The sequence below is a fragment of the Oncorhynchus gorbuscha genome, linkage group LG25 (assembly GCF_021184085.1).
Source record: "Oncorhynchus gorbuscha isolate QuinsamMale2020 ecotype Even-year linkage group LG25, OgorEven_v1.0, whole genome shotgun sequence".
In the NCBI taxonomy this organism is placed as follows: domain Eukaryota; kingdom Metazoa; phylum Chordata; class Actinopteri; order Salmoniformes; family Salmonidae; genus Oncorhynchus; species Oncorhynchus gorbuscha.
In genome coordinates this window covers 12,026,040-12,037,555 of record NC_060197.1, presented here as the reverse complement: position 1 = coordinate 12,037,555, position 11,516 = coordinate 12,026,040, and the positions used below count along the sequence as shown (strand labels likewise).

Below are 11,516 nucleotides of genomic sequence, written 5' to 3'. Positions count from 1 at the left end.
ATGACCAAGGCGTGACAATAGGTCTATAACAGTTTGGGTCTAGAGTATCTCCCCCTTTCAAGAGGGGGATGTCTGTGGCAGCTATCAAATCTTTTTTAATCTCAGACGATACGAAAGAGAGGTTGAATAGGCTAGTAATAGGGGTTGCAACAATTTCGGTGGATCATTTTAGAAAGAGTGGGTCCAGATTGTATAGCCCAGCTGATTTGTTAGGGATCCAGATTCTTTAGCTCTTTCAGAACATCAGCTTTGGGTGAAGGAGAAGCTGCTAATTAACTGCCAATATGCCAGCATTCCGTTTAAATAATGCAGTAAATCCTCAGCCATTCACTGTCTGAAATTACATTTACATTTTAGCCATTTAGCAGACGCTCTTATCCAGAGCGACTTACAGTAGTGAGTGTACACATTTTAATACTGCTTTTCATACTTGTCTCCCGTGGGAATCGAACGCTGCAAGTGCCATGCTCTACCAACTGAGATAAATCAGTTGATGAAAGGCCCACTGATATTGTATCATATAATAACACTCACAGCTTCTCAAGAAAACACCATTTTAGAAATGTGTGTTCTGTTTACTTACATTTTAGAGACTATTTATGCAGAACATGTGTATTAAAGCTTCATCACTGTATTTATAATTATGCAACAATATTTTGGGGTGACAATGTTTTTAATACACAATTTCTGATATATTACATGCCTTTTATTTTCCTGCATAAGTAAAAGCAGGAAATGTATCACCTAATGCCTCTACTGCCATTCATTCTTTTTAGACTGGTTTGGATTTCTCTCAGACCAAAATGGCTGCCATTTTCACTCCATTCTGGAATTTTAAAGGATTATGACATAGCATATAGCCCCTCTAGTAATTTAGGAGGATCTCTATGCCCACCGCCCACTGACTTTGGAGACAGTGGCGATTTTAGCATGTAAATCATGGTGGGGCAAAAAAATAAAAAATAAACGTGGGATGCATGCCAGCAAAGCCACAACGCCACACAACACTAAACAATTCATTAATTGACAAACGGGGCCCACAAACGGCCTAGATAAAGCTGTCCCAACAGCAGTCACAACATCTTACCACTGCTACACCTGGCTATCAGTGGAGCCTTGTCTGGCAGCGAAACAGTTTCACCAGCTCTTACAATATTCAATGATTACATTTCTCTAAAACAGGTTATAGGCTACATGTGCACCACCAAATCAGAACAGGAGGCGAAGTGAAGAGGGGTAAATAGACCAAATTATTAGGGTGATGCACATGAGCTACTAACATCTTACTACACAACATACATATTATATTACATACATATTACTTTCTTAGCTTACAGGATACATATCTCATTGGCATATTACATCATTTATGCAGCAGCATACAATGCATTTTTGGACTCAACTTGTTGTGCTGGGCTCACTTGAACAGGAAGGTGAACAACAAAGTCTGGCATTCTCTGGATTTATGGTGCTTTCAAAACAACTGGGAACTCAGAAAAAAACAAGGTCGAATCAAGATGACGTCATTGATCTTCAGATCGTAGGTCTAGAAAGAAGCCAGATTTAAAATTCCGAGTTGAATGACCATACAAAAGTATTTTCAAATCAAATCAAACTGTATTTGTCACATGCGCCGAATACAACATGTGTAAACCTTACTGTGAAATGCTTACTTACAAGCCCTTAAACAACAGTGCAGTTCAAGAAAGAGTTAAGAAAATGTTTAGCAAATAAACTAAAGTCAAAAATAATAAAAAGTATCACAACAAAATAACAATAACAAGGCTGTATACAGGGGGTACCGGCACCGAGTCAATGTGCGGGGATACAGGTTAGTCGAGGTAATTTGTACATGTAGGTAGGGGTGAAGTGACTATGCGTAGATAATAAACAGCAAGTATCAGCAGTGTAAAAAACAAATGGATGGGGGGGGGGGTGGTCAATGTAAATAATCCATTTGGCTAAAAGTTCTGCAGTCTTATGGCTTGGGGGTAGAAGCTGTTAAGGAGCCTTTTGGTCCTATACTTGGCGCTCTGGTACCGTTTAACGTGCAGTAGCAGAGAAAGCAATCTATGACTTGGGTGACTGGAGTCTTTGACAATTTTTGGGCTTTCCTCTGACACCTCCTAGTATGTAGGTCCTGGATGGCAGGAAGCTGGGCCCCAGTGATGTACTGGGCCATACCCACTACCCTCTGTAGAGCCTTACGGTCAGATGTCGAACAGTTACCATACCAGGCGGTGATGCAACCGGTCAGGATGCTCTCGATGGTGCAGCTGTAGAACCTTTTGAGGATCTGGGGACCCATGCCAAATCTTTTCAGTCTCTTGAGGAGATCTAGGTGTTGTCGTGCCCCCTTCCCGACTGTTTTGGTGTGTTTGGACCATGATAGTTCGTTGGTGATTTGGACACCAAGGAACTTGAAGCTCTCCACCCGCTCCACTACAGCCTTGTCGATGTTAATGGGGGCCTGTTCGGCCCGCCTTTTCCTGTAGTCCACTATCAGCTCCTTTGTCTTGCTCACATTGAGGGAGAGGTTGTTGTCCTGGAAGCACACTGCCAGGTCTCTGACCTCCTCCCTATAGGCTGTCTCATCGTTGTAGTTAATGAACACTGAGCTGTAGTTAATGAACAGCATTTTCACATAGGTGTTCCTTTTGTCCAGGTGGGAAAGGGCATTGTGGAGTGCGATTGAGATCTGCGTCATCTGTGGATCTGTTGGGGTGGTATGCGAATTGGTGTGGGTCTAGAGTATCCAGGAGGATGCTGTTGATGTGTGCATGACCAGCCTTTCAAAGCACTTCATGGCTACTGATATGAGTACTACGGGCGGTAATCATTTAGGCAGGTTACCTTCGCTTCCTTGGGCACAGGGACTATGGTGGTCTCCTTGAATCATGGAGGTATTATAGACTCAGTTAGGGAGAAGATGAAAATGTCAGTGAAGAAACTTGGCAATTGGTACGTGCGTGCTTTGAGTACACGTCCTGGTAATCCGTCTAGCCCCTCGGATTTGTGAATGTTGATCTGTTTAAAGCTCATGCTCATATCTGCTACCGAGAGCGTTATCACACAGTCGTCCAGAACAGCTGGTGCTCTCATGCATGCTTCAGTGTTGCTTGTTTATTCACGACTTCCCTGTTGCCTTGAACTCACTGATGTCAAGTTTTCGCAGTTATTAGTTAACAGTCGTTTTGAGCGCCGCACAACTCATGCTTCATTCACAGCATGGCCTTTGTTAAATGTTTATAGTTTTAAACTTGGAAAAGAGCACCTTAATCCCAGATTTGGAACCACACAGCCAATCCACTGAATAGCAGGCTAGTGATTTATTTGCAATACTTGCAGTTAGCCACTGTTACTGATACCTTCAAAACCACGCATTGTTGAATTTACGATTTCCAACTTGTTGTGTAATGTTTATGTGCAATGGTTGATGAGCACCGATAAGTTTTATTTATATTTTTTCTTATTTTTTTCTCTCTTCCTATGTCAAGGATTAAAAAGGATTTGCCAGTAGAATGTCGACTTAATTCATGATGATGACTGCTAGCTAAGATTTTGAAAGTATGATGTTGACATGATCAGTCCAATCAAAGCTACTGTACATATAACATGATTTGATGTCATTTTATCTGTGACCTTGAGCCATCTTGGATGGGCACTTCTAATGAAACTCTATGGCAGCACCCAAGGGGCTAGAATTTTCTATCTCTACCCTGTCACGACATTGCCCTCTTTCGGTACAGCAAGCCCCACCCCCCTCTCCCTGCCTCCTTCAACTAGGCTGCTGTGGTCAGAGAGAGGTCGTAAATTCCTGAGGAGAAGACCTGCCTCATGGCCACAGAGTATAAGAGACAGAGTGAATTTTCATAGAGAACAAAGGGATTTCTTTCCACCTCACAGAACTTGAGGTCCGAACAAATTTCAGGTATAAAAGATCGGTGAAGAATCCAGCTACGAACTGGTCCGTTTGTTACAACTTGGGGAAGCTCATGGGAGACGGTGTGGCCACATTACCATAACACTGTTTATATAATATCCTCAGATATGAGGTTTACATCTAATTGTTGTGTAAGATGAATGAGTGAGTATGATACTTTTTTTTTTGTTTACACAATTTTACAATGTGATTTTGGACTGTTTAATAAAGGAAACTCCAAATCCCTTTTGAGTTTAACTAAATCAGAGGACCGCCCCTGAACTCAGTAGGGTCAGGCATCCTGGGACAGCCCCTTTTCTGCAATTCTGAATAAAACCCAACTTTGAGAAGTTATCACCAGACCATGTTTCTCTCAATCACGGGAGTAGAAAGGTTGTAGACCATTGCTGAATCTTTTAACCATACCACGTGGTTAAACTCTTAGACTATCGATACCGACAGAATAAGAACAAGTCTTTGATATGAATTACTAGTCTGCAACTAGGAATTCGGTATCATTGACCGCGAAGAACGACAACCGCCGAAACATCCATCCTATAATGAATGAATGTCACTCTGAACAATCCACTCTAACAGACGACAGACAGAGAGAGCGAGAGAGAGACGGACAATTCTACAAAAGAAACAAACTTTTCAACAGCGATGAAGACGACACACTGAGCGTAAATATATATATATCGATTGCAATTGTTCCCAAATGAGTGAGTGTTCATGTGTAAAGGATTAGCATTTCAATTGTTATAATTATTAACTCTGTAGTGACTTCTCAGCTGACCCCCACTCCCCGTTTTGTCCACCAAGCCGCGATGCCGGTTTAGCCCACTAGGGCACATTCTCCTATCATTTCTTGTAACCATATTGACTTTGTTTGTTTGTTTATGCATTTCTGTGAATTACTTAGTTTGTAATAAATAAATGATTTAAGACAATTGATGTATGGATGACTCATAGTGAAGACTGGGTTAGTGCAGTTAACCAACAATTTACAACGTTTGGAATGAGACTAAAGTGAGGTAAAGTAAATAATTCATTAATCAGAAGACTATATGATCAGATATAAAATATCTGAAAAGTTATTTTAGGAAATGATAACTTTGTAATCTGAATATTTTCCTTGGTGCCCCGACTTCCAAGTTAATTACAATTACATGATTAATCCGTTTGATCTCGTAATACTCATTACAGAGAATCTTTGATAAACTAATTATTCAATTTAATGATAGTAAAGACAGGACAACCCTTAGACTTGGCGGTGACCCCATGAGTGACAGAACAGTGAGCCAATCACAGCGCAACGTCCGTATTTTCTGCAGGCTTGCCGCACCACCACAGAAGCACTGAGCTAGGCTGAAACACCTGCATTTTGGAGCTGCCTTACGACAGGAAACAAAAAAGACACCATATTTGTATGCGACTTTATTAACTCAACGATATATATATATTTTTATTGTTTGCAAACTGATATGTGACACGTATTAATGCCAAAATAACAAAGAGACAAGCCCCCCCCCCCCAAAAAAATAATATTGATATTTGGTTTTTTTTGCTTAAAATGTGGGGCTCAAAATGAATGACAGGTTGCCACTGGTTGGTGATAATTCCTCGGATCATTTGATCGTATGTCAGAACACTTTACTTAATGTACAAGCTGTGTTTTCGCCCCCTTGGTTTTGTGCCCCCTCTGGCTCGTGGAGGAGATCTTCGTAGGCTATACTTAGCCTTGTCTTAGGGTAGTAAGTTGGTGGTCTGTTGATATCCCTCTAGTGGTGTGGGGGCTGTGCTTTGGCAAATTGAGTGGGTTTATATCCTGCCTGGTTGGCAATGTCCGGGAGTATTGTCGGACGGGGCCACTGTGTCCCCAGACGCCCCCGTCTCAGCCTCCAGTACCTATGCTGCAATAGTGTATGTGCCAGGGGGATAGGGTAGGTCTGTTATATCTGGTGTAATTCTCTTGTCTTATCTGGTGTCCTGCGTGAATTTAATTCCCTCTCTCTTCCTCCCCTCCCGGAGGACCTGAGCCCTAGGACCATGCCTCAGGACTACCTGGCCTGATGACTTCTGGCTGTCCACAGTCCACCTGGCCGTGCAGCTGCTCCAGGTTCAATTGTTCTGCTTGCGGCTATGGAACCCTGACCTGTTCACCGGACGTGTTACCTTGTCCTGGACCTGCTGTTTTTCACTCTCTCTCTCTCCACCTACTGCAACTGCTGTCTCGAACACTGAATGCTAGGCTATGAAAAGCCAACTGACATTTACTCCTGAGGTACTGACCTGTTGCACCCTCTACAACGACTGTGATTATTATTTGACCCTGCTGGTCATCTATGGACATTTGTTCTTCAAGATGTTCAATCTGGCCTTAATGGCCATTTACTCTTTTAATCTCCACCCGGCACAGCCAGAAGAGGACTGGCCACCCCTCAGAGCCTGGTTCCTCTCTAGGTTTCTTCCTAGGTTCCTGCCTTTCTAGGGAGTTTTTCCGAGCCACCTTGCTTCTACATCTGCATTGCTTGCTGTTTGGGGTTTTAGGCTGGGTTTCTGTAACACTTTGTGACATGTGCTGATGTAAAAAGGACTTTATAAATACATTTGATTTGTTTGCCAGAACCTCCTTAGCCTGTTATGTTATTTACAACATCATAAAGCTCCAAATGCTTTCTTTGTACAAACTGCACCACTCACACTCCTGTCATAGGTTTCATAAAGCATGTTAGTTCCATCAGTATTAAATGTAGCACATTATAATAATAGTATTCATGATATAGATAAATACAATCAGTAGTGACCAATCATTTGGAGTCTAATACAATTAATCAAATCGTATCACCAGAAAAAATAAACTTAAAAAAGTAGTTGACAAATTGCACAATGATAGCTATTTAATTTGACCATCAATGTCATGATCTTGACCATGAAATTAGAACAGGGATAAATATTCCTTAAACAAAACAATATTTATTTATATTTTTTAAATACTTTTTTTATTGACAAATGATTAAAGTCAGGCAAGAACACATATAAAATATATATTTTTAAAGATGACAGACCACAACTTAATACATCAAATATTGCATTATAATATTATTCTAAAGTACAGATGCTTTTTCTGTTCTTATGTAATTTGAGGGAATGTAATACATTTTGTTGGCAAATTAATGTCAACAGTTGATTTTTTTTTTTTTTTTGCCTTTTATCTAACCCTAATCCAAACCCATGAATAGCATAGCCGGAAGTGCAAGGCACTTTACCCAAATGTGTTCCAGGGGCACCATACTACTGTACTATGGCTGACGCTGTGTAATAACAGAACATTTCACTGCACCAAACCCGTTCATGTGACATCCAATTCCTGCTACGAAACATTGACTTTTATTTTGAAACGTCGTCGGCGTTCATGACACCGGAAGTAGACTCTCACGTTACGGAAGCAAGCAAAAAACAGCGGCAGCACACATGTTGAATCATCATACAACGAAAATGGAATTACATTTGAACAAGAAAACAAGCTCACAAGACTTGCTCGCGTGTGGCAACGGAGGTTTGATCCCTTTTCCGAAACTGCTTAATCAACTGATTTGACTGAGGAGTTGTTTAGCCTGTTAGCTACATGCACCAACTCTTAACAACACTGTGTTCCAGTGGAGGCTGCTGAGGGGAGGGTGGCTCATAATGTCTGGAGTGGAAAAACCATGTGTTTGACACCATTCTGGACATTATTATGACCCGACCTTCTCTCAGCAGCATCCACTGTGTTCATACTATCAGTTTGGTCAGATGTAACATTTCGGTGTCCTTGTACATAGGTCTTCATGACAAGCTTCTCCTCAAGTCGAAGGGTCCCAAGGCTGGCAGTTCTTTGCAAACCGAGAGGGTCCCAAGAAGCAGTGGTGAGTTAAACATTTCTAGCGTTTGTTTGTAGATGTGGCTATTTGTAGATTCTAGCCCATCTCCTGCCAGGGTATGCTGTTATTCCGTTTCAGGTCATTACCCTGACAGAAACAGAATAATAACAGCACACTATGGCTTTTTGCAGATTCTAGTCCATCGCAATGTGTGTATAGCTCGCTAAATATGTTAAGTAGATTACTACGTGTGTAGTTAGTTGTATGTACATGTGTCGTGTTTCAGTTATGGACCGACTGCAGAACTTCCTACCCCAGATGGCCCAGGCCAATGAGAAGCTCAAGTTGCAGATGGAGCAGGCACCTGAGGGCCACTATGACATAGAGAGGGTGGAGGAGTCTGGAAAGGTCATAGAGATGGTGAGTCTAGTGTGGCTGACTTTTATAGCGAGGGGAAGTGTGACTTCGGAACACTACTACGGTCAGGCCTATCATATTGTGTAGCCTGAACAGCCGCTAGTGGTAGCTGTTTATGTCTTTTCACGGTCCCACTCCAAAAGGTGGGTAAACAGCGACCACTAGCGGCTGTTCGGGCCACATTTTGTGGAACAACTGAGCAGAGAAAGGGTCCTTACAGTTTCCATCAGCTCAATTAAACTGAGACATGACATTGCCACAATTAACAGGTTGAACCACAGATGAGTGCAGCAATACAATGTGCTTGTGCACGGATGGGTTTTTTGTCATTCTCCTGCAACATTATAGATCCCGGGGCAACAACCGTGACATTTAGCCTTGTGCTTCGCACTCATAGTTTTTTCAGAATTCTTCCATATTCTGCTGTTTACTTTGCACATTGCTGACACTGTCCTTAAACTGCAGACGTTGTGCGAGTTCGAGCCGATCACTTTTGTGAAGTCGGGGACCATCGTTGGTCACCGTCTTTCAGTGTGTTGCATTATCAGGATAAAATTAGTCCGACTTGCACCTATATGTCGACTGCATGATCTTCACAAAAATCATGTGATTAAAGGTCATCAAGTTTTGACTGAGTTTCTGCAGTTGCTCTTCACCAACTTCCCCCTGCAGCCATCACCTGCATTGTGGGAGGCTCTATTGTCAACCAATCATTAGGCTGTTTATGTTTGAACCCCATGAACCTGACCAAGGAGAAGGAGGTGATTGAAACAGGAACCAACTTTGCTGCAATTCATGTATACAGTGGATATGAACAAATTGAATGTGATCCGAGTCTTTCTTACCAATTGATTGTACAATGTACGCATACATTTTCAGTTTGTGAGTGTGATATGTGGGTTGGAGACCTGTTTATTTTTGAAATAAAGAAAAACGTATCGAAAAAATGGTAACGCTGCTATGTTGCACTGAGCCCTGCTGTTGGAAAACTACATCAGTGTCCGACTTTCGGCCCACCATTCAAATGAGCCCATTATGTTGATGGGATAAATTGTGTTATGTCGTTGATGATGACATTGATTCCCTTGTCTCTCTATCAGGATGTGTCGCTGGTGGAGCTCAGTAGTTCGGACAGCGACTCGGACAGAGAGTCTTCACAGGACAACGGCGCCAACTCAGACTCTGAGGAGGAGAGCGAGCTCACAGAGGAGAACCTCAAACTGCCTGGCAACAGCCAGAGGCAGATAAAGAAGGTTCATATCCAAGTCCTGGAGAAACAAGTGGATTAGGCTGTTATAGGCCTCTAAAGAGACTACTGGGACAGTTGCAGTGTAGAATATTGACATGCGTTGGTAAAACTAATCAACTGACGTGGGATCAGTTCTCCTTCTCCAAGCCCTTTTCATAACCATTATGAGTGAAGGAATAAGAACTTACCGTAGGTCCTGGAGGGCTAATGGATTAACAGTGGATGGAGACCTGCTGCAGTGAGGGATAAAGGGGACAAATATCATGTGTCAACAGTGCTATTTGGGCTATAATGAGATGGGGAGTGATTGCCTTCTCAAGCATGTGCAGTAAGAATGTGCCTTACATAATTTCCTGTTTATCTGATGTAGGATACACTTAAGGTTAAAGTTCATAGTGGCTTGATGGTTCATTGATGGCAGAGAAAGAAATTACGCCTATCTGTATTCAATCCATTTTTTTTACCCCTTTTTTACCTCCCCAATTTCATGGTATCCAATTGTTTTTAGTAGCTACTATCGTGTCTCATCGCTACATCTCCCATACGGGCTCGGGAGAGAGACGAAGGTTGAAAATCGTGCGTCCTCCGATACCCAACCAAGCTGCACTGCTTCTTAACACAGCGCACATCCAACCTGGAAGCCAGCCGCACCAATGTATTGGAGGAAACACTGTGCACCTGGCAACCTTGGTTAGTGCGCACTGCGCCTGGCCCGCCACAGGAGTCGCTGGTGCGCAATGAGACAAGGACATCCCATCCCGACGCTAGGCTAATTGTGCGTCGCCCCACGGACCTCCCGGTCGCGACAGAGCCTGTGCGCGAACCCAGAGTCTCTGATGGCACAGCTGGCGGTGCAGTACAGCGCCCTTAACCACTGTGCCACCCGGGAGGCCCCCATTTTCAATAGAACATTTTCATATTGTTTGTGTACATTTTTAAATATGATTTATCACTAGCATAGATAGTCAAGGCTACATTTGAATTATTTAAGCAGAACTGTTTGACTGAATTTCTCATCTTCAACAAATGCTTTATATCTGTCTGCGTTGTTTTATGAATAGTCCTAGTTCCACCATTATGTTTCGGTTGGTCACAAGGTTTGTGAGCTGTGAAGTTTTTCCCAGGTAAATTCTTTCCTGAAACAAAAAGTACCGAAACCATGTACTGTATTTCATAAGTGTATGAAATCCAAGATTGTTGTGTAGTTGTGAATGACACAGCATACACAAACGCTCATGTTTAAAAGGAAAAATGGAAGTATAGACCATGACATCGGATAAATAAGAAACGAGTATTCACCATTGTTTGACATTTACACTACCGTTCAAGTTTAGGGTCACTCAGAACGGTCCTTGTTTTTTGAAAGAAAAGCCTTTTTTTTTTTTGTCCATTAAAATAATTGATCAGAAATTCAGTGTAGACATGTTAATGTTGTAAATGACTATTGTAGCTGGAAACGTCTGATTTAAAAAGAAAATTGAATATCTTCATAGTTATACGGAGGCCCAACCATCACTCCTGTGTTCCAATGTGTGTTCCAAAGTTGATCAATTTAAAAGGCTAATTGATCATTAGTAAACCCTTTTGCAATTATGTTAGCACAGCTGAAAACTGTTCTCATTAAAATAGCAGTAAAACTGGCCTTTAGACTAGTTGAGTATCTGGAGCATCAGCATTTATGGTTTTGATTACTGGCTCAAAATGTCCAGAAACTGTCTCTATAGTACCCGCAAAACACCAGTCTCAAAGTCAACAGTGAAGAGGGGACTCTGGGATGCTGGCCTTCTAGGCAGAGTTGTAAAGAAAAAGCCATATCTCAGAGTGGCCAATAAAAAGAAAAGATTAAGATGGGCAAAAGAACACAGACACTGGACAGATGAACTCTGCATAGAAGGCCAGCATCCCGGAGTCGACTTTTCACTGTTGACATTGAGACTGGTGTTTTGCGGGTACAATTTAATGACTTGTGAGGCTTCTGTATCTCAAACTAGACACTCTAATGTACTTGTCCTCTTCTTCCGGTGTGCACCGGGGCTTCCCATTTTTAAAAATTCTGGTTAGAGCC

At 42.1% G+C, this 11,516-nt stretch overlaps 1 protein-coding gene across 1 annotated transcript; it reads left to right on the top strand.

Annotated features, from left to right (window-relative positions):
- The first annotated feature begins 7,319 nt into the window (after nt 1-7,319).
- On the top strand, nt 7,320-10,031 carry LOC124014522 (NOP protein chaperone 1-like). Its single transcript, XM_046329624.1, has 4 exons — nt 7,320-7,481; nt 7,747-7,830; nt 8,072-8,205; nt 9,303-10,031. The coding sequence occupies exons 1-4, from the start codon at nt 7,397-7,399 to the stop codon at nt 9,489-9,491; spliced, it is 492 nt and encodes a 163-aa protein (XP_046185580.1). The 5' UTR covers nt 7,320-7,396; the 3' UTR covers nt 9,492-10,031.
- Nucleotides 10,032-11,516: the final 1,485 nt, after the last annotated feature.

Excerpts from the sequence above, each read along its gene's own strand:
- LOC124014522 (XM_046329624.1), top strand. The coding sequence starts at position 7,397 with ATGTTGAATCATCATACAACGAAAATGGAATTACATTTGAACAAGAAA. Across the intron at positions 7,482-7,746 it reads GCTCGCGTGTGGCAACGGAG|GTCTTCATGACAAGCTTCTC; the intron begins GTTTGATCCCTT and ends CCTTGTACATAG. Across the intron at positions 7,831-8,071 it reads GAGGGTCCCAAGAAGCAGTG|TTATGGACCGACTGCAGAAC; the intron begins GTGAGTTAAACA and ends GTCGTGTTTCAG.